Source organism: Cygnus olor, chromosome 6 (assembly GCF_009769625.2).
Source record: "Cygnus olor isolate bCygOlo1 chromosome 6, bCygOlo1.pri.v2, whole genome shotgun sequence".
NCBI lineage: Eukaryota > Metazoa > Chordata > Aves > Anseriformes > Anatidae > Cygnus > Cygnus olor.
Genome location: NC_049174.1, coordinates 31814388 through 31837953, shown reverse-complemented (window position 1 = coordinate 31837953; position 23566 = coordinate 31814388). Strand labels below are relative to the sequence as shown.

Here is a 23566-nt window from a genome sequence, read left to right as displayed (position 1 = left end):
ACCTATGAACAGGGTACCACTGAACAAAAGTGAATTGTAATTGGGCTGTAAGTAATGATGAGTGCAAAACAAAAACTGACCTTTGAGAAAGCTGGAATCCCAAGACAAACTTCACAAATCAGGCTGTACATCTATTATTGCACTGCAGTAACAAACCTGCTTTGTTACAAAGCCCTCAGGGTGATGTCCAAACTTGCATAAAGGATTAATACCTTGCAGAAGCCTCTTTTAAGGGTAAAAGTGTGGCCTAAAAGGTGCATAGAATATATGCTGTCTCTCTGTGGAGAACAGAGTCACACCTCAGATAATCAGTATTATTTTAGAGTAGCAGCTGAAGAGTAAAGAGACCTTTTGATGCTAATGGGAATTTTGACATGTACCTCAATGGAAATGGCTTTAAATGCCTGTCACAGACTACTTACATGGACATTCTTGAAATAAATTAGCCACTGGAAAATTGCTTCCAAAAGCAATATGTCAAACAACCCATCATGAAGGAGAGTGGTAGATGTGTTTAAAGTCTGAGCCTAAAAGTAGCCCAGCTATGCCCTCCAGAGAAGGAGCTTGGAAAAACATTGCTGTCAGTTCTCACCCACAGAAAATCTCACTGAAGTTCTGTCTAATGTTCTTTTTTTCAATAGAAGAAATTATATGAGGGTGGCATTTTTCACTTAGAACCCTATTTTGGTTTAAAGCATCTTCTGGTACAGAAGAAAGCCTGCAAATGTCATGCTTCTTCCCCTTTTCCCAAGTGCCTAGATATCTAACACATAAATGAGAACCCTATTTGTTTTGTTCTTAATTTAGGTGGGAGGGATGTGGGCTGATTCATGATAATTTCACTTGTGTGGGGTGCATTAAACTGTTTTAAAGATAGCCAGACAGACAAGGATATTTCTGACAGATTTTCTTCTTTTGAAAAGTTAAAAGAGCTTTACTTTAAAAAATGAAAATGATTGGAGGCTTGAGGCTGCTGCTATTCTGCTATGGGAAATAGTGGTGGAAGCTCTGTGAAGCCATCTGTGTCAATGTAGAGTGCTTCTGAAAACCTTGATCTGTACAATTACCATACATTTTAAAAGAAACTTTCTGCTCCTGCTCTTTTTACAAATAATAATGATTATATACTTCTGAAACTTGTGTCTTCTGCAGAGCTCACTCGACAATCAGTATTTCCAAATTCATTGCTCTGTATTGTTTGCAGTTATTGTAGTTGTGTGTAATCACAACTGAATGGTTAAGCAAACAAAAACCACTCTTCCTTTCTTTTTATAAAGCCATATATAAAATTGTTACATAGGATAATGATGAATCAAGCACAAAATATTTTGACTAACTCTACAACTAAGTAATGCAGATGATACAGCAGCTATGTATATATGGTAGGTCTTGCTGAATTTGAAAACATATGTATTCGTCATGTGCTTGCAAATTAATAGGGAGATTACCTTGAAGGTGACATATGCTATCCACAGCCCAAAAAAAAAAAAAAAAAAAAGATAATGAATATTATCTTATTGTACATATAAGACAGCAGTTATTGTACAAGATTTTTATCTCTCTTTCCTTCCCCCAGGTTTTTATAAGCCTCTGAAGCTAAGGGTTCTCTGGCGAAATAATCATTTCTGTCTTCATCTTTCTTTCACCTTAGACAGGATATTCCCACAGACACTGTCCAATCTAATTTCCATACAGCCAGCACAGACACTTTTACATTTTAATTTGTATTCAGCTGGCAGATGCAGCCTGCATAGAAGTATTTTGCATTTTGTAGAACTTCATGGTAGCCTGCTCTCTTATTCTGCGTTTATCTTGGAGAAGAAATAATGCCAAGCTTCCTTTTTAAAACTGGCATTTTGTTTTCTTTGGAAGGAAAATAGTATATTTGCCTTCAATATAAAATGCTTATTGTTCCTCTAGACACTGCATTCTCCCATTCTTTTCCACCTTTTCTTCTCTAAAATACTTTTTTTTTTTTTTTAAAGTCATAAAATAAACTTATCATTCCTGCCTGCATCCATTTCTTGCTGTGAATTTGGATAGAGAAAATGTAATTTTCTCCAAAGTGTACTTTAGTCTTCTTTGTACAGTATTTCAGAAAATCCATTTGAGGATACAATAATGCAATTATTTCTTTTTGAAGATGGCAACCTTCTATATATAACGTATTATATATCCTACAAAATCATACTCAAGGTACTGAATGAATATTCCTTTTTGTCTATTTAGTGCAACTTAACAAATCGTACATGAGCCTTCTCAGAACTGAAATAGCCATTAGTGATTGTATTATTTTTTTTTGTTCACTTTAACCTATAAGCAGCACTGCATGCTTTGATTTTCTGTTTGTTTCTATAAAATATATTCAGCTACTGGCAACACCACAGCATAATGGTTTTAAAGTTATTTTGCTTACTGCTACTGCAGGTACAGCAGCACTAGCTAATGGGATGGTATCGATGGAAGGGACAGTAATTCAACAGGATTGCATAAACAACTGAATTCTGCCATCTAGGTTAATTAAAATATCAGAGAACAGCAAAGTGCATCACATTGTCAATAGTCTTCGTTTGTGTCTGGTGTGTTGGTATTTGCAGTGATGAAGCTCCAGGCAGCCAGTTGGTTACAGATAAGTTTCACATTGACTGGGACTCAGTGCTTGTCAACTCTGATAATGTCATCGTAGCTCGATTTGATGGCAGAGGGAGTGGATTTCAAGGCCTCAAGATCCTACAAGAAGTCCACCGATGCTTAGGATCAGTGGAAGTGAAGGACCAAATAGCAGCCGTAGAGTACGTATGTGCAAACTTTTCTTCTTTTACTCCTCTTCCACCTTGATGAAAAAACATTTTTGACTGAAACTGCCTAGAATGGTTTCTCTGCATAGTAAATAACATTAATATTTATTTTTTAATGCTGTTGCAAATGTTGAAATAGTAACCTTTTCATTACAAACAGCAAATTAAAGATCAAAGAGATGCTTGCTTTGTATGCTGGTGCTTCTCTTTGGTAAAGCTGTCCTTCGGTGTGTCATATAAATATGCCATCTATGCCACTTTGTATTTGTCTATATTGCTTAGGAAAATTTCTTACAGCACAAATGGTAATGTTTAACTGCTTTTGTGTTATAATTTTTTAGGCCTATGTGATAGGATGCTGCTCTCATTTTCACCATGGAGTTTTCAAGTGATTTTACAATGCAAATGGAGTTATAATGTTGTAAATGAGAACAAAATCTGGGCAAATGCCTACTTATTTCTCATTTGTATTGTCGTTCTTTAACTGATACAAATCCACCAGCTGCATAAGAGGGTAGTCTCTCTGTAGATTAATCACGCACAGCTTTGACAACCCTCTTTACTCAGGGTGCCGATGTCCGATAGGCTAATATCAAGGTCTGGATGGACTCTTTCTAGGGACCTTCAAGGAAAGACAAGGGCAGACTTTCAGTTAGCTATGTTTTTTGTTTGTTCATTCGTTTTCTTCTTCTTTGAAAGGGTTTAATGCTTCAACCTATGCATGAGTAGGTATCTGTGTATCTGTATCTGACATGACAGACCTGGGCACTGGGGCTCCTGGCGTTTACGTTGGTCAGGAATGGGCTGCGTTGAGCAGAGCAATTCATCTTGCAAGCGTCCAAGTGACCCTTGCAAAAGGGCTGTCAGAAGCAGGCCACAAGCTGTGCTGTGAGATCTGAGCTCTCTGCTTAAATAATAACTGGTTTAAGCTCAATGATATCTTGCCTCTTTTTGGGTGCGTTGCATGGGGAAAAGGGAGAGAGGAGGCGAGAGGAGGTACTGAAGCTGGGTTTGTCTCTTCAAAAGCAGTTGGGTTTTAGCCTCAGGTTATTTTGTCTTTTCCATATAAAATTCACCATTGCTAATTAAATGCCCTGATGAGAGAATTAATTATTTGGATAATTACCTAGACTCAGGAAGTTGCAGTCGTTTTACCTTCCTTTAACTGTCTGAAAACTAGGCAACTGGTCAAAGCCAGTCATTTAAGCTCTAGTTAATGGAAAATTCTGGCATTTCTGAAGGGTGGCTCTCCCCAGGTTGAGGGAAGTGCCTGACATGAGTGGGAAGAAAGGCTGTTTGAGAGCGCTCATCTCTCTGACAGAGGAGCAGATGTAAATGTGCAATTTAGTCAAGATGCTCAAATTCAGGTATCTAAAGTTAGGTAAAATGAGTTCAATGCCATGTGTTTGCCATATAGAGGATGAATTACAAAAAAAAAAAATCACATTTCCTGGTGCAATATCACTTTTATTGCTGTAATTTGTTCTTCTACCTTATCCACACGTATAACAGTTTCTCAAAGTACAAATAATTTTCTTTTTTACTTTGGTGAATCTAGTGTATAAAGAACTTTTTATTTCCTTTTTCTTTTTCTTTTTTTCTTGCAGATCATTACTGAAACAGCCCTTCATTGATCCTAAAAGACTGAGTATATTCGGGAAGGTAATGTGCAAAAATAGTAGGATAGTAGGATATATCAACATTATTCTTTATGAGAATCCTAGTTCATAAACAAATATATTTATCTCTTTTCCTACGACAATTTCAGTTATTAAAAGTGAGGGAAACGCTACCATAATTTACTGTAGTTTCTGTATATTTATTTCTCAGAATGGGTATTTGAGATTAATCTAATCCATTTTACGGTACTGTAGCGTTTGCTTTTCAGAAACTGAAGGACAAAATATTTGTTGAAAAACATCTGCTTTCATTAGAAATTTTTAATATGGGCTTTGGTGTTGTAAAAGCTTGTTTCTTGCACTTTTACATTTGGGCTACAGTTAAATTGACAATGTCCTTCTGATACAACTTTTATATCTGAATATTTTACTGACTGCCTAAGTTACAACTAAGTTACAAGAATTTTCTTTTGTGTCTTTGCTATTTTGTCAGCTGCTTCACTGTGTAACATGTTGTTGCCTCTAGCATGAGAGGGAGCAAGGCAAAGGCTTAACCTTTCATAACAAACTAAATAGCATTTTACTGGTCTGTTAAAAAACAGCAGTTAAACACCAAATAATTGCTGCTTCTTCTATAAACTATAAACTAGCATGTGCATCTTTTTAATTGTAATTATTATTATTAATATTTTGTTATCCTGAAAATGAAAATATTTTGTGCATTTGACCTCAAAGCAACAACAAACCATGGCCAAGTACCTAGACAACACCACAGTCACCAGTTATAGGAACAGCATGCTTTCCACTGTGATACTGATATTTAACACCAGTGTGGTAGCAATTTGGAAGACTAGTTAGTTAGTGTAGTGTAGTGAAAATGAAGTACTGGCTACTATTAACATCTCGGAAGAGAGTGACCTTCCTCGAAGATGTAAGCTCCTGCCATACTCCCTGAGCTACCGAAACTGTCATTGCAAGAGTATCAGTAGCAACAGAACAGTATTAGGTTTGCAGGGCAGCTGCCAGAGATTTTTCAGCTAAGTAGGGGTGATTTCATCCATCAAATGATCACGGCACACATTGCTATTCAGGTTTTAGTGCCTGTTACCAATGTATATGAAAATACACATGCATATAATTATATATGTTTCTCCATAGGCTCTTCCCACAAATGATTAAAAATGTTTTTTCTGAATTGAAATCACTGAACACCCCCAAAATACTCACATATTCCTAACTTCAAAAATTTCCACGTTTTCTATAGGAAATTCAACACTTCCCTAACAGTGACATGACAAGCCAAAATTACCATAAAGCAGACATAAATGCAGTTGTAGATATCTACCAATGTCTATACCATTTTTTTTTACCTCTCAGCAATTTTTAGTTTTGTTTTGTGTGTGTGTTTTCTGACAAACAAAAATTCATAAAATTGAAAAGTCAGTTTTAGAATCAGGAAAAAAAAATCTATTTAACAGCTTCCTAGGGTTAATTGTATTTTACCTCTACTCTGCTTATTTTAGAGTCAATTACAGATCTTCTTTAAAACTCATTTCCTTTTGACTGTGTACAACAATGTGATAGTGAAAGTGTTTGTTTCTATGCATTAAATTGGGTTTACTGATGGAAAAAGAATATATACTTTGCCTAAAAGTAAGATGACTTTGGAATTGCTTAATGCTAATCTTGCAAAGCTGGGCTCATGCACAAAGTCATGGAACTCTTTGAGAAGTTTTAGAACTACACAGAAGTAAAATTCTTGTCACAATCAGTAGTGTTAGCCAGTCATGAGAGTAACAAGGCTGTCCAGAGGGCACAGTGTGAAAAATACCTACTTCTGACTGCCAGGCAATGTGCCAATATCATCTCACTTATCCCTGTGAGAGGGGTACAAGCCCAAGTGATGTATGATCCAAGGGCCTTTCAGAACTGTTACACAGCAAATTGTGTTTCCATGTGGTTTGCCTCTTTGCCATGCATGGAAGTAGGAAAAGAGCTTGAAAATAAGTTGAAATTTCACAGCCAAACAGCTTTTTGAAAATAGTCAATTAAGCTGTAAGCACAGAAATCCAGCCCATGCGCAAGGCACCATATGTCCTTGCATGAGGACATAGGAACTGCTTTCTGTGTCATCATTGTGAAGTGATTCTGAAAATTTGGTCTCACAGTGTAAAGCTTTTGTCCTGGAAAGCCTGGCTGGAAGCGAGGGCACAAGCACAGAGGAAAGAAATTCCTAGGAGAACTAAACCAAGCTCTTAATGAATACATGGCATAAATAATAAATAACATGGCAATAGTTATCCTAGGATTAAAACTGTGCTGTGGAGCTACTGGAAAAGACACAAACAGAATATTAAACAACAGCAAAAATAGCGAACCCAGAGGTAGAGGAAAGTTGCTGTTCTCTTAAACTCTGTGAATTATGAAAGTTGTTGCTGCCTACTCAAAAATTCTTTCTTGACTTAAGTCTACTCCTGTATATGGACAATGCTGGGCTACTCTTGGTCTCCTTGGCTGGAATTTCTGTGGGAATAGGGATAACTCAGTTCCTCATACTCCCATGAAAATCAAGTTCTTATACTACATTTCCTTTAGTGCGTCCATTCACGTTTACTACACGTTGATTGCAAAGAACACTCCCGTTGGCCTATTTTTCTTAACAAAGGTAAAAAGATTTCCAGATATTCCAGTTCTTCCAGAGAAATCAGCTATTGATTAAATATTTAGATGTGAAGACAGGAGCAGGCTGGGTTCAAAAAATATCCACAAGAAACCTGTGTGAGCATTTGACACACTATATTCTCTTTTGGGGTTGTCTGGTGTTTTACACTTTTCTTTTCCCTGTTGTGGGATGATTTCTTCTTTCTGAAAAACAACAATGAAAAGAACTGTAAAAATCATTCTTCCAGCAGTGATGAAGGGAAAACAAAGGTGGCAAATGGAGATATTTGAACAGGCCATAATATATGAGAAAATCATTGATCCCACACTCCACAACTTAAAATTTCATTTACTGTGGGTCCAGAATGACTGTGGGGAACAGATGTGGATTGCCAATGTCATTTCAAAGAAATCTGTGGACTAAAATTAAAGCTTTCATATGAAGAGAAGCTTTCATGACTCTCTTTTGTCTCACAACTCTTCCCAAGGAGGTATGTTGTAGGCGTTGCAAGGGAGATGATGAAGAGCTGTGCATAAGGACAGAAAAATGTGGTAAGGCGAGGAGAGAGCTCCCCCTGCTCTGCCCCATGTCTCCCAGCTTCTTCATTCTGTCCACGCTCCCTGCTTTGTAACAAAGCAGCTGACCGGGTGCTCTTGTGGCCAGTAATCACATCACAGAGATTAACATAATATTGAGCAATGTGGCTACATATGGATTTTATTTCTGGAAAGCACTTCAGGACTTTTACCCCTCTGTGGGATGTTTGACAATGCTGCAGAAGAAACTTCATTAATAGCAATAGGATTTAATCTGTGAAGGTCCAAGTGCCAGGAGTAGAACATGCTGAAGTCAGTTCGACATTTTTTCCCATTCCCATACTCTGTCCTGTCAGCAAAATGCTCAGCGTTTCCCAGTAATTTGCAAATGTCTACATTAAATATATTAAAAGTGAATACTTTTTTTTTTTTTGGTAGGTTGGTTGTTGTTTTCTCTATGATTTTTGTATATTTTGCTAACTATAGGCTAGTCTGCCATGATGGAGCTGTGGAAATTAAACTGAAATATACTCAGTGTTATTAAATTGCTTAGTTTAAAGGTCATGACCAGGCCAAATAAGATCTCTATTCACTCTTAACTGTATGTTTGCATTTCCATTAAAAGCAATTCTTGCAGATATAAATGCATACTGCAGAACGATACCATCAAATTAGAGCAATGCCCTTTAACTTTATTATTGCTAAAAAGAAAGAAACAAACAGAAATCACAATATCATTTCCTTCGTTAGGGATATGGTGGCTACATCACATCGATGATCCTAAAATCCAGTGAACGGCTCTTCAAATGTGGAGCTGTGGTGGCACCAATTACAGACATGAAGTTGTATGGTGAGTATTCCCTGTCCCTCTCCTGTCTGCTAGTCTCTTCAGAATCTCTTTTATTCATCTTTACTAATTGCAGAAAATGTAGCAATATCAGCTAGGTCTAAATTCACGACCTCATTCTCTACTTTAAATGAAGGGCAGCTAACACTGGGACAGTTTACCAAAACATGCAACAGATATATTATTGGTAACAATACAGATTTTTGTCAAAATAATTCTATTTCCCATTTCCACCAAAATTCATTCAGGCACTCCATTTCCTTAGAACCCAATATATCAGCCTTAATCAAAATTTTTAATAAGAATGGAACTTTTAAAGTTAGCGGTAAAATTCCTCAGTATATCAATCACATTGTTATTCTATCACAGGAGATTTGGTTCTATGTGTGAAGTATTGGGCATATGCTGAGTTGCAGACTGTCATGCATGGGAGATCAGACCAGATTACTGTAATGCTCTGTTAGCCCCGTTTTTTAAATGTATTCTGTTTTTTAAATGAATGCCTTGTTTTCTAGTTAATGCCTTAATTAACTTGTCCTGACTGTAAGTCAGAACTGAGGAGTTTTAAAATAGACCAAATTTTGTTGAAATCATGGTTTTTTTTGTTTGTTTGTTTTTTGTTTTGTTTTGTTTTTACTTATACAGCATCAGCATTTTCAGAAAGATACCTAGGTATTCCATCAAAAGAAGAAAATACCTATCAGGTGAGTCAGCATAAACAAGTGAATTAAAATGTTAGTTTTACTTCCAAAATGCGGTTCACTCACACCTACACCTTTGTGTGTGTTTGTTTACTAGGCATCCAGTGTATTACACAATCTTCATGGTTTAAAAGAAGCAAATTTGCTAATAGTTCATGGGACAGCTGATAGTAAGTATTACAGATGCAATTACATTTGGGGTCAGAGGTTTTAACAGACATCCAAAGAGAGATCAGGCACACACCTAGCAAGGCCATTTTAGTTGTATTATGCCTCTGATAGGAGTTTTGGTATTCTGTTTTAATTGTCATTTCTAACTCTAATCTGATGATGCTTTTCTTTGCTGAATATTTGTACCTTTTAGGTGCTATATGTTCTAATTTGTTTAAATCATGTGGACGACCATCTAGCTACTGAAAAGTATTATATGAATTATTAATAGAAAACCATACATTTTTAATGGTATTTTAAATTCATAGAGATTCTGCAACTGAGGAAAGAATTATCAGTACATTTGGAGAAGTACAGTACCAAATGGGAAGTTAAACTTTTCAGCTAATTAATTACAAGGTAGTGCCAAAGCATCTGAAGCTGAAGCCATAGGGAACCTTTTAATAGCACCATTAGTTTTAATGGTAGCTTAAGACAGAAAAAAAAGGAAAACAGGGTAAGTTCTAGCACTTTTAATGTAATTACAAGATGTGTCAATCAAGAGAGACTTTGTAATTACGGATTTAAATTTACCTGCAGTATATTTTTCTGAATTTTCCTAACTGATGTAGGACTAGAGAATAAGCCTCATGCTGATGAGGGCTGTGCGGTGCAAGCCCCATCCGGTGTTTCTTCCTGGAGCTGGGGAGGAGAACAGAGGCAATGTACTGGGTGACCAAGCAGGCGTGAGGGTCTTGGGCTTTGCTGATTGTAAATGGCAGCAGCAATTTCTACCCCTCTGAACTCAGCGCTAGAGGGAATTGGGATTCTGATAGCTGTCTAGGCAATGCAGTGTGTTTGAGACTATGACTCTGATTGCCTGCTGCCCTTGCTTAATATCACATCCAGTGACACTGCCTAGCCCACTTGCAGCCTTAGCTCTGCAGGGGTAGGACATGGTAATAAAGTTGCCTGTTTTTACCACACAAAGATTAAGTTACTGATATGCTGCAGAAAGTCCATTACCTGAAGAAGTATGGGCTGTAATAACCCTGTGCAAGCAGTAGAAAATCCGATGTGCTTTCCCTTAACGCAATTATAAACCGTCATGATGTTCAAACAGAATGGTTTTACACACCTCTAATCTATCACAGTGTGTGTAAATCAAGGGTAGACAGAGGAGTCCTTGCGGAGTGCCTGGAAGGCACAGATTCCCCTGGGCTTTCAGCTCCCTCTCTAGAACCTCTTCTGTTACGTGCTGCGTCCCTTCTGCTGGTTGGGCTCTGCGTGTGTGACCACAGAGATAGTCAGCTTAAATCTGGTCATTACAGCCACTGGAAATGTTTTCAGTCAAAGCTGTTTAACAGGTAAACATTTCATATTAGCTCTGCTTTTTTCTAATAATGTCCAAATGTCATTGTATTGCAGCTAAAGTCCACTTCCAGCATTCAGCAGAACTAATTAAACATCTAATAAAAGCTGGAGTTAATTACACTATGCAGGTATGTGCAGCTATGGCATGCCCTATAAACATGGCTCAACAGTTAACCCCATATTGCTGTTTCTTCCCTTGAGAAGGACACTCCCTACCACAGCACACTGGTATTACCACAATTTGAAGCTAGAACACTGTTTCCTTACTGCTAGTATGGACATGAGGGACCATATATTCTTTGTGTTCTTCTGGGCTCTTTCTCCTCCCTTTTCTCCATCTGTTTATCCTACAACACCTTTACAGTCCCTATGCACCCTTTGTAATATGCAGATGCCACTACTTTACTCCCTTTTTACCAAAAAACCTCTCAGGTCACATGAAAGTAATTTCCTCTCCCTCTCAACACTTGAGTCTATTAAATGGCAGCTAAATTACTGGAGCTCTGCTCCCCTCTCCATGGCCGGAGGGTGAGGGTGCTGGGAGGGACAGGCTGGGGCCAGCAGGACAGGGCATGCTGCAGGCATGCAGACTTGCACAGGACAGAATCATAGTGTCCCAGGATGGCTGAGGTTGGAAGCCACCTCTGGAGGTCACCTGGTCCAGCCCCCTGCTCAGGCAGGGCCGTGGTTATATCACCTGGTGATTACCAGAGTTTAAGGTGAACATGTGGTGAATCTTTTTGCCTCAGACCACCAGAGGTCTTGTCCTAACTTCCATGGCCTGTATTTCTTCATTCAGCCTGCAAAATCCTGTTCAGCCTCCCTTGGGAGAAATTTCCAGTGGCATCTGACTTGAGATAAAACTGCCTATATCCACCTAGGAGGGAGATATGGTAGGCTTTAGGTAAAATGGGAAGACAGTTAAAAATATGAATAAAAAGTTTTTTTACTGAACACTTAGAATCTGGGATATTAAGAGAAAAGCATGAGGTAATTAATCCTCATTGAAGTTGATGGGATTCGAGTGCCTAGACACCACTGTAAGTGCCAGCTAAGTAAACTGTTGTAAGCACAGTGACTGAGCATATACAATTTTTCACTTCTGCAGAGCCCACTGCAGTGGTTGTTTTATCTAAGTTCCAAATTTCAAGAGAGAACAGATTTTGCTTTGAGTTTTATTACCTTTCCTTGATACTATAAAACTAATGTTATCGTCCTATTGTCATCTAAAACATTTTGAAGATCAGAGAAGGAAAATTAGAGCCCTAAATATTTGAAAAGCCTTTGAAAAACTATTTACTCTTTTCCTTTTTCCTCTGCTAGATCTACCCAGATGAAGGTCATAACATTGCTTCTGAGAAAAGCAAATATCACCTTTACAGCACAATCCTTGGGTTTTTTAGTGCTTGTTTAAAGGAGGAGACACCAATTTTACCACAGGAACCTGAAGAGGATGAATAAGGAAGCCTATTTGTGTAGTACTGAAGGGGACTTACTTTGCGGCTCAATAAAACCTTAAATAAAAGTGACTGTGAGATTGCAGATTCTGCAGAAGCTCAAGGGCAGCTAAAGGATATCACAGTGGAACAGCACATTTACAGACAATGAGCTAATAAACTGGAATTCGACTACAAAGTCCAGACATATTACCAAGGGACAAAACCTTTGCCTTTGTGGAAGGTCAACAGTTGGTTACAGTTTCCTGGAAGAACTTAGTTTTGCATAAGTGTAGGGTTAGTGCATGTTTGTTATGTTAAGCCTCACTGTTGGTTCTGTAAGTGGTTGCTCGTTTTTTAATTTGAATGCACATCTTTATTCATCTTTGCATAATGCACAACCTATCATAAGTATTATGGCCACTAATATTTTAAAAGGTGAGCTGCAATCTAACACTTTACTGTAATGTTACAATAAGTGCAATTCTTCCGCTGTCTATTACACATAAGAAACCACAGAGATAATAAAGGGCACGATATTTTCTCTAGTTTCTGCTCAAAGGGGATATGTTGTCTAGTGCATCATATAACATTGATATTGAAAATGATTTTTCCCCCCCAATTTCAGCATTTACTATTATTACCGTACCTACTAGTAACCAATAAGGGACTTTTTGGTAGTGTACTCTTGGTCTTCATGTATATACCCAAGACTACCTAAGCAGAAAGTCGTTCTGAGCTTGAAGAATTTTTTTCAGACATAATTAACAGCTGTATTTAAAACAATATCTGCAATTGAAATCTTTCCCCAGTCCAAAATGTATCTATTGTTTCCTTAAAATCTGTTTGAGTTGTGTTTTGGTATTGTTTATAGTAGTAAATAGTTTGCTGGTTACACTCTAATTTTAGAATATGCTACTTTCTCACATGTAAATTAGATACATAAATATTAAATTATAGTTTCCGATAAAGAAAATTTATTAACAATGTATAATGCCATTGAGTAATACTTTACTCTTCAAATGAAGAATTATTTTGTATAGTGCATGTTCCTGTTCTTCCATCTGGTCTCCAATTTAATTCTAAAGTTCCTCAAGGTGGCCACGTAGTTGAAACTCTCCATTAGTTTTTATTCTAGGGCTGCTTATTAAGTCTGTCGCAACAGGATTTAGATTCAACAGCATCTCAAAGAGGTGATATGTTTTTCATTCAAGGCAAAGGAAGATCCTGACAAGTGAAATTTTATTATTTATTCAGAGGGTGAGCCCCTCATACATGTGTTTATTTGCCAAGGTGAATTACAGCAATAGAAATTGAAACTATGAAATAAACAAGGCAGCCAGCTTGGGTTTGCAGAATATTAACTCTGATCACTGAAATCAAGTGCAATGTTGACTTAATTTGAGGTATCTTCCTGAAGGTATGTGAAAACTCCTGACAGATGCTGTGCAGCTTACATGAGAATAGCTGTAATTTCTTCTTTCTGGATATACTCCAAGTACTTTCCTACCCAATTAAGAGTTCATTTCTTTCAAGATTAAAAACAAGTATTTTTGGAAGGTAATTTACAGTATTTAAGATGCAAAGTTCTACATATTTTATGAAGAACGGAGATTGTTTTTAACATAATGAAAAATCACCTGAAGCTTTTTATTTGTTATTTTCTTCCAGAATATTTTCTTTAACTGTTAGCATTTATTATGATGCAAATAATTTGACTGAAAGATATGGCTTTATGGACCCCTGAAAAGTCTCGTTCTTTTAATGTTTAGTATTTATCTTGTTTTATTAGCATTTTTAACTATTTTTCATTTAGTTTAATACAATTTTAATGTGCAAGGAAATCTTGCCCCAGTGTCACCACAAAATATGACCTTACTCTGTGGTATTTATAGCACGTATTTTGAGTACTATGATAAGACCGTTAAAAAAAAAAGTTTCAGGCAAGTGTGCACAAGCCACATTGGGTATGCACGTGTTGAGTGTACAGCCAGGCTACGTGAGGAGGTTAATTCTTACCAACACGCACTGGCTGTTTCTCTGTGAGACAGCCAGTGTGTTCAGATTTACCACATTTCACATATATCTCCTTTAGTTATCTGCAAAAGCAAACAAGCAAGGCTTGTGTCTCAGCAATAGGGTTATGCATGTGCTCAGGAAATATTTTATCTTGGATCCATGCCTTTGGCAGTATATCCCTTATCTCTGAACCCACACCCTATCTCCTTTTTCCCCACACCGCTCTGTTTCAGGCTTCCATTCCTTACTCTTTCTACACCAGCATCTCACCTCCCATTTTGATCAATTTACCTGAATATGAAGGTGGCATGAGGACATGACTTCTGTAGAAATGTTTTTGCCAGGACTGGTATGTTTAAAAAGTATGTGTTATCTGAAATGTGGGTTATCTATGTGGAAATGTGGTCTGCTTTTAATATATTTAATATTTCTCATGCTGTCCTACAAATACAGTTATTTTTACATAAATGTGTATAAAAAGGCAAGCATCAGACCTAGATTAATTGGTTGTTATGAAATTTTTAAGTATGAGTTAAATTTAGATATTGCAAAAAGTATTTGCAGAATCAGCCTCTGATTCTAGCTAGACTAAAGGATTTGGTACAAAGTGAGGTCCAGAGCTATCTTTACTCTTGCTAACCAGTTCAAATGTTTCTTCCACTTCCAGCACAACTAAATATGGTTAACTGTCAGAATCTACATACACAGCAAATGGCAGTCACTCATTAATTAGTCTAAGTGACCTATAGTATTGAGCAGGAATTAGTACACATTGCACAGAACTGGCATGAAAATCATAGATTTTTCTGTAGCTTACCTATTGTTAAGCACTGTGATGATATTTTATGTCTGAAAAACTACTGTCTGATTCAGCTGTCCTTACAATGTGACACTTACTACACTAGACCTACTAATCTATGGAAACCTAGGGAATCAACATATCCATTTACTGCTTATTAGAGCTTATCTTTACCTTCTTGATTTCCTCTATCCTTTTTCTGCTGTAAGGACTTGCAAAATCTGTGAAAGCTGTAGGTCATATTGAAACTTCAGTTATATTACAGGATCAGGAGAAAGTGTATGTCAATTGGAATATATTTTCCAGGTTGTTGAGTATATAAAAAGGCTGATTATTTTAAATTCAGTGTTTTAATCCTTTTGCAGCAAAGACAGAAATATTAATGACTTAATTTGATCAACATTTACTATGATTTTCTGTAACCAACTGCTTGTTGTTCCTATGTTTTTGTCATATGTAGATCTACCCATGTCTGAAAATGAAGGTGATTACCTCTGTTCTCTCAGCTTTGGCACTTATTTTGAGTGTGTAGTCAGTTAGATTCATTTAGTTGAGAAAAGGTGCCTTTTAAGACAGAAGAGCTTGTATTTGATCTGAAGCCAAAGATTCTCCATGGAAAATTGGGAGCATTGAGTGTTCACTCCTTTAATAAAATGCAGAGGATGCAAGGTATGACCTAGTATCCCTCCTTGCAGGTCTGTTAGATATTACTGAAGAAACTGACACAAAGGGAAGACTGACCCAAAGAGACTGAACACAGGTTTCTTTTGCACAGCCTAAAAACACATACATAGGCAAGGTGCGGTGATCCTAGCATTTTATATTTACTTCAAGTCCTGCTGTCAAGTCAGTTGCCTCTGGGGAAGGACGAACCTCACCAGTATTGATTACTGGTACATCTTCTGCAAAACATCCTTCAGTACCATTAAGATCACTCCTCTTTTCCCTTTGAACGATTTCAAGAGTGCTTCTGAGGATTGGAAGCCCGTGGATATGGCTAAGGAGAGTCGCAACTTCCAAGGTGGCTGCATCTTTGAAAAGAAAAGAAAGGATTTATTTAAACTTATATCTGTCGCATTTCATACATGAAAGTTGAGAAGGAGCCTGGCTTCTTGGAGGTAGGTTGATGAGAAGTGTTGGTGATTCACTCACCAGGAGGTAACAAAACATGCCTCCTACAAACCCACTTCCAAAATTCTGCAGTGGTAAGTAAAATAAATGCCTGTTTTCTAGAAGGAAACCAACACCTGAAAATTACAGTGCTGTTAGATTAAGTTACTCAGCTATTTGGACAGAATTAAGAAAATTTAAACCATGTGAGTGTATATGGTCCAAAGTTTCCATTAAAGTTGGAACTAGACTTCTTGCCTGTGTAATTAGTTTAGAAATGCAATGTTCTACCTTTACATAAATCTGAATTAACAACAACAAGATTGGTTTAACGAGGACACAAATGATACATACAAGTCTTAATTAAAATATCCCATAAAATGCTAACAGCCCAATTTAAGATTTCATGACCATACAAAACATAAAAAGGAGGAAAAAATAAATAAAAAGGCTTCTGATCAATAAAACCAGCAAAGGGATTATAACTGTTAAGAAAATACTCAGGAAATATTTCCCTAAGGACAGTTGATGTCCAGAGGGCTGAGGTAGGAGGTAGGTACCTCTTACAGGTGGATAGTCCAGTCCTACACGCAGGGCAGAGCCTTTGCAGCTTTCTGTAGAGGAGCTGTCTGCTAAAGCCTCTTGCTTTGATTCTTGCACTAGATTCAGGGTCTTCTCTGCTAGTAAAGGAACACTGTAACAGGAATGCAATTTGATAGGCAAAGACATGAAATTGTTACATCAGGGATAAGAAAAACATTTTTTAAAATAACAAGTGTTATGGTGGTCTTGCTATTCTCCAACTAGTCAAAGGTGAGGAAGGGGAGCTTTGTAAGGGCACTCAGTGGCTGACTCAAAGGCACTGCAGCTGATAGACCAGCTGGCAGAAATTACAGCTCCGGCAACACCTGTAAATGCTCTAACATAACTGAATAAAGGAAAGGGAATATATGCATTGGAAAAGAAAAACTGTTAATACTGTAGAAGAGTTGGTTTAATAAATGGGCAGATCATCTCATATTCTGAATGAAGAGTAAAACAAACTAAGAATTGCATTGTTTTGTGTCCAGTGGCACCTATCACCCTTTTCCTGGTACATACATTTGACAAATGAAATAATGCATAGGATCCATTGTTAAGAGGGTTTTTACCACCATTAGAAGGGAGCTAAGTAAGTAATAGTGTGGTAAAGAGACATTTTATTGAAATATGTTGCTGTATTCAGAGCTTTCATTCTGAAATAAAGTGCTGTGCATACAAACAAACAAAAAGAAAAACAACAAAATCTAGTAACCTTAGAGACAAATGTATCAAAGGCTTGATTCAAACTTTTAACTAAAACTGGAAATCCAGAATATCCAGTTAGTTACAAAAATGATGAAGAATTATATGGTTTCTTATCGATTTTTACTCATGTATTTAATTTTAATTTGTAACCTACAGTTCAGATAGTTGTAAAACATGAATTGTTAAATATAATTCCACACTTGAAATAGGCAGTTGCAGTGAAATATTTTGTTTTGAAAAACATTAGAAATTGTTACATTTAAAGCTATTTACATTGTCAAGTTATCTGTTCTTCCCTTTTAGCTATACTAAACCCTACATTTTTTAGGCTAATGGATTGATATTATTTTTAATTGGAATGAAAATTGTACACAGGGGCTTATCTGCTTCTATAAGGATTGCTTGTAGAAGTAAAATGAAAATGAATGCTGGCAAAATATCAAATATTTTGGGAGGTTTTATAGAGCATCTGATGAAAAATACACATTATACCAGAGAAGCTGAGGACTACGATTGAAGAAACAAGATCATTTGGCAGTGTAATCAGAATTATGCAAGACAAAAGCAAAAGCATTGTGGAAAATCAATTTTAGCAGAATTTTCAGGCTTTAAAGGAGTACTGAGACAGAGTGTATCAAATTTTGTAGTTTTGATTTATCCTTCGGTTTGGGGTTCAAGAACTTCCTTCTGAGGTGGAGGCAAGGTTGTGGTCATTTTTTTTTTATTATTATTATTTTTTTCATTTTAATTTTTGTTTCGTTTTGTTTTGTTTTTCCAACAAGGATCACTCTATTCAGAAAAGCTGTGGTTACAATTTCTTGACCAAAAACCATTAAGACCCAGGGTGTAAACTAAGAGCTTAGCAATAACAAATAAGGAGAGCCTGAGATTCAGCTAATTACAATGAGTGGCACATTACTTCACAAAGAGGCCTCACCACAGTGGGAAAACAGAGCAAGGTGCTATTTAACCTGAGTGAGAAAATTGAAGTCTGGCTTACAAACAGTGTTAGGAAGAGACTATTCTGTCTTAATATGATGTAATGAGAATAGGATGAGAATGTTTAATTCCTTTGGTATGCTAATGAGTATTTATTAATTATAACAGAGACCAAAATTGTGCGGCTGAGCGCCAACTGCATCTGGTGTTATGTAGCTGCACAACACAGCATCTGACCAGAAGACAATAGACAATATGATAGTCCTCAGCTAATGGTTGGCTTTCCTTCCCATGCTGCTAGAGCAGAAAGAGGTAGAGAGCCCCTAGCTTGGGGCAGCAGCACCCCAAATGTCCCTTTGGAAAAGAGAGGAGAGAAAAGGAACTGCGTGTTTTAAAGAGAGCTTGTCTCTGCTTTCCCTCCTTGGGGAACAGGGCTCTTTCAAGGGAAGTGTTTTGGGTTGTATTCGAGGCTGGAGCTGGCTACGAGATATCCTCTCACGTCTCCATGGGGCTGTTCTGGGGCATGTGGGTGATGGAGGAGCCTGAAGTGGGCTGGGGGTGTGCTTGAGACTAAAGTGTGAAGGAATTAAGTGGGGGTTAGCCTTGCAGCGCTCGAGTGTGGGAGTCCTCACTCACCATGCTGGGAAGGCAACATTGGTGGAAAACATGGGGTTGGTGTTCTCTGTCCTGCGTTGTGAACCAGCCAGAGGCAGAGCTCTCTGGGAGAGCTCCTGCTTATCAAAGCATTAATCAGTTATGTTTTTTTGTTTGTTTGCTTTCCCATAATCAGAATTAATGCTATTTTATGTTTTCAAAATTTTTGTGTTTTTTCTGAGCCTTTAAGATACATCATAACTTTATATACATCAAAATGGTTTTACATTTTAACTGGATCAGTGTGTGTGTGTGTGAAAACAAGTTGTATCAATTTAAAATACAGTGGGTGGGGTTGTGAAACTCTACAAATACACCCCGAAGGGCACTATCTAGGAAAAATGTAAAGTAGATTTCTTCTACCCAGTATAAAAAATAAGGCTGATTGGAAGGAGGAAGCTTCCAGTTTCCTGCAAAGAAAAAACTGAATCCTCATTTTATTCCTAACAGGACAACATTTCAGGAGGAAACAAACAAACCCAACAAAACAAAGCAAAATAAAAATAATAAAAAAAGCCACTCAGGAAACCTTCAAGCCTGATTTAAACAGTATTTTTATAGAGAAATATGTAGTTAAAATGAAAACATTCCTGAAAAATAATGGGTTTTGTGTGTGTGTGTTTCTCATCTATAACACTTGTTTTAAAATAGGAATATAGAGAGAATAAATCTTGCTGTCAAGCTGGTCTATGACAAATCCATACCACCATTCTTTGGCAAAGTATCAAAAAAATGCTTTGGTGGAGAGGAGCACTATCCTTAAACGCAAGCTGTCATGAATGTATTAATAGCAAATTCTCAGTAAGGTGTCTTCATATGGAGTTTCTAAAATGTTCAAAACCTCAAAAACCTTCTTGCGGAGTAGCAAAAGAGCTACAGCTGAACTGAGCCATCACTGAACAAAAGACTCCCCACACACACTTTAAAGACAAAACAAAGCTTTGATTGGGGTATTTGATAACTCTGTTTAAACAGAAGGACTAAAATTGTGACCCAGCATCACTCAAAAATATTTCCTGGTCATTACTGTTCTGTGATTAACTGTTAGTATTGTTATGCCCATCAAAAGTGCCCAGGATGGAAGGTGGGATACGGACAGAAGCAGCCAATGGTTTAGGTCTTGTCTTACTATCTAACATGGATGCATTGCAACATTGACTGCCATCCCATGTGTTACTGGTTGTACCCAAAACTGGTAACAGCGCTAGAGACCATGCCAAAGATCTGTTACTGTCTCTTAGTTCTTAATTTTTCTCTCTGTATAACCATCCTTCAGATACGTTCTGGGTCTTGGTGCTGAGAATGGTAGGGAAGGTCTGTGCAGTGGTCTCCTCCTGTTGAGGTGAGCAGGTCACTTGAATGCTGGCTGAAGCCCTCCTTTCTCCTCTAAAAAGCTCATAGCTGGCTCATAAGGATGTGCTGCAACAGGAAGTTATATAAGCAGTTTTTGAAATCTGGTAATATCAGGCCTAAGAAACGTGCAGTATATCTTATACACATGATCCTTAGGACAGCAGGGCAGATTTGGAAAAACAGCTTCCACGCTCCAATGGGAAATTGGTGCTTCGACTGTGAAATGTTCCCATGGATAAGCCTGATAAATATGGTATATTTTAGAAACCTTTCAGGTTTATGAATTATGACATTTCTGTTAAGAATTGGATTCCTATCACATTCAGTCTGTAAATTCTGTTAAAGTCCGCTATAGCTGGACTGTCCCTCTTCCCAAAGAAACCTTATTGTTGCTGTGCTCTAAGTCTTGTTTGTGTGAAAGGCAGAAGCACCTCTTGCCACATATAAAGGCAAGAACTTATTGTCAGCATATGAATAGTATTATTTTTCTCCTGATCATGACGCTTATTAAGCACTGGGGATGGTGGCATCCTCACCTGAGCACAGCCAGCACTACCACAAGCTTTATCTGTAGGGGAGGGGGGCTTTGAAGGGGGAGCAGGGCTGGGTAGGCTGATGCTGCCCGCAGTGGGGAGATGTCCCCTGCCTCTGCCTTTTCCTCAGATGCCCAGGTGCTGCAAAGTATGAGTCTCCGGCCATTCCCCACCAGCTCCACACGCAATTTTTGCTCACCTCAGACTTGTTTGCAGCATCTACTTCTTATGCTATATTCTCGAGTTCACCCTTGCTCACTGCTTTGCATCACCCATGGGTCAGGTTTTGGTGCAGTGCCTTCACCAGGACTTTGAAAGGCACTGGTGTGGACCTGGGATGTGCAGAGCCCAGGGTTCACGCTGTGTGCAAGCCTGCTACGAGCCCGTGAGAGAGAGCCTGCACTCATGTTTGATGCCTTAGCTATGCATAGGATGCCGTGCTCTGCTTCTGTAGGCACAGACACTTGAGCAATGCCTGCAGATTAGTCACTATAAGTAATGCCTTCCTGCCTATATAACACTTATCTTCTCTGCCACAGCTCATTGCGTTTGTTCTTAATTGAATTTGTAAACCTTCTGGGGTGGTTTGCACACAAACATCAGGTGTTGCTGTGTCTCACTTTGAATGGGGCCCAGTGTGTTGCTGAGCTGCACTTTAATAATTAACATAAATGCATAGTAGTCCTATACAGTAATGATGTCCAGCAAATTTGTGCAAAGGGTGGCAAATACTCCATATATATTCTAGTGGAACAAGATATGAATCCATAGCTCATATTTACTTATTTTTACTGACTTCAGAAAGTGCAAATTGTGAATTTACTTAGGGAGGTTTATAAAGTGCAAATCCTACAGGAGTTAGGTAATTACCCTGCAAGTGGGTTGTATATGCTCTGCATGAAGTCTTTCTCACTAAACTGGTCCAAAGTGTCCTCAAATCCTGCTGGTAGGGACTCATCTTTGTCAGCTGCTCAATACTGGAGAAGATGAATGTCTCCCAGGTGTGCTGCCCCTCCTGAGTGATGGATTCAGGGCATCTGCCATATGTAGCCCCCTCAGTCCGTGAAGGATGGAAAACAAAAGCAAATCCAACCTCTTCTGGTAACTCAGTTTAGTATTACAGTTTTGATGAATAAATAATGGGGTCAGCCTGAGGACATAAAAATAAATTGAGAGATAAGCAGCCACTTATCCACTTAAAACAACATCTTATTTAATCCATCTGCAAAACTAAATTTGGCTGTCAATTGGCATGTTTCAGCAAACCCATCCTGGCTCCTCTGTAACTGTCATGGTGTGGGTACAACGCCATGGGAAGGTAAGAGAGGACATCTCAGAAATACAGGTATGGAAAATCGTGTTATAGAACATGTCTAGCAAGCTATCTTCTGAGAAACAGATCTAAGAGTTTTTTTTTTTTTTCTAGATTTCTAGCTGAAACTTTTCATCTCTACAGATAAACATGGATGTTCTTACTATAGAAGCCCCCAGTTATCCATCAACTTCTGTTTCAGGTTTTGTTCTGTGCCAGACTTTGGGGTGGAGTGGGGAAATACATGAACTTATGTTAATTGAAAACCACACCGTGGAAGTGATTTCTGTGTTAACTCTCAAGTACTGGTTCCAGCTTCCATTAGCTGAAATTTTATTGGAACTGAACACTTGAAGCCAAGCTACACCATTAACCTGTACTTCATTCAGCTACTGCAGATGGAGTCTGGAGCTACAAACATTTTGTTTGTAGAGGAAGGAAAAACAACTTGGTGCCTGCCAAGCTATCTTAGTGTATTTCCATATAAATGTATAAAAACATCTTGGTACTAATTCAAGATCTCTGCTTATTTTGGATACTAGTTTCAGAGAAGACGTCTGAAAAAAATGGAAACAGGTTTTCAGTTCCTTTTGCCTTCTTTATAGCACTGATGGAGACTGCTTATTATGGATGTTGTACTGCATTTGTATTTTGTTCCAATTAACCTGCCACCTTCCCTAAATGAAGCTTGTACAAATGTTGCCATGCGTGACCACCAAATGTCACTGCAGCTCATCACACTCAACAGAGGGTTGGCTGTTTTATATCTTTATTATAGTATTAAATTGATTATTTATATGTTGATTATTAGAGCAAGTTCATCAATTTAATGCCATAATAAACATTGTATTGAACATATTTTAAGATGTGTCAAAGTAAATATATATATATTATATGTGTGTATATATATATAGCTAGACATGTTTGAATTGCATGAATATGAACCAGGCAGAAAGCAAAAACTAAAAGCTATTTGTGACATTTAATGACCATATTAACATCCCTAATAGTAAATGACAAGGTAATTAAGGTGGAAAAGATTATCCCAACTAAAGTGGTTTAAGCAATTACAATAATGTCATGAAAGTAAAAGAACACATCCAAATGGAGGAGAGGTAGATCTCAGATTACCCAAGTAAATTGGTTATTCAAATTATCCGTGTTTCATTTAAGTACCTCTAGCTATATACTGTGTGATACGTAAACTGATACGTATGACTGTTTTAAGTGATACAGAGAATTATAAACTCCACTTGGTAATGTGGAAATATGTCTACAGGTGTTGCAGACACCATAGATACAGAATGGATTAACATGGCTGAGAAAAAAACAAAACAAAACAAAAATAACAACAAAAAACACAACAAGGAATGATGTTTTATACGTTTACTGCACTGTAGGAAATCTGTACTGGGCCCAGATTACTAGAAAATCTAA

The 23566-nt window shown here is 37.6% G+C and overlaps 1 protein-coding gene and 1 long non-coding RNA gene across 7 annotated transcripts in view; one reads left to right on the top strand and one right to left on the bottom strand.

Moving 5' to 3' along the window:
* DPP10 (dipeptidyl peptidase like 10) overlaps positions 1-12961 on the top strand; it is a 486601-nt gene extending 473640 nt beyond the window's left edge. For all 6 annotated transcript variants that reach the window (XM_040561195.1, XM_040561191.1, XM_040561193.1 and 3 more), the window contains 7 exons: positions 2598-2792; positions 4406-4460; positions 8366-8465; positions 9108-9166; positions 9261-9333; positions 10742-10815; positions 12011-12961. In XM_040561195.1, coding sequence (XP_040417129.1) covers positions 2598-2792; positions 4406-4460; positions 8366-8465; positions 9108-9166; positions 9261-9333; positions 10742-10815; positions 12011-12148 — 694 coding nt within the window. In that variant the 3' untranslated portion in view covers positions 12149-12961. The remainder of the gene's footprint in view (positions 1-2597; positions 2793-4405; positions 4461-8365; positions 8466-9107; positions 9167-9260; positions 9334-10741; positions 10816-12010) is intronic.
* Positions 12962-15058: 2097 nt separating this feature from the next.
* Positions 15059-22067, bottom strand: LOC121072060. The gene is made up of 3 exons (XR_005820983.1): positions 21017-22067; positions 16612-20350; positions 15059-15972 (listed from the first exon to the last, which is right to left on the bottom strand). It is a non-coding gene; the product is annotated as an uncharacterized LOC121072060 (long non-coding RNA).
* Positions 22068-23566: the final 1499 nt, after the last annotated feature.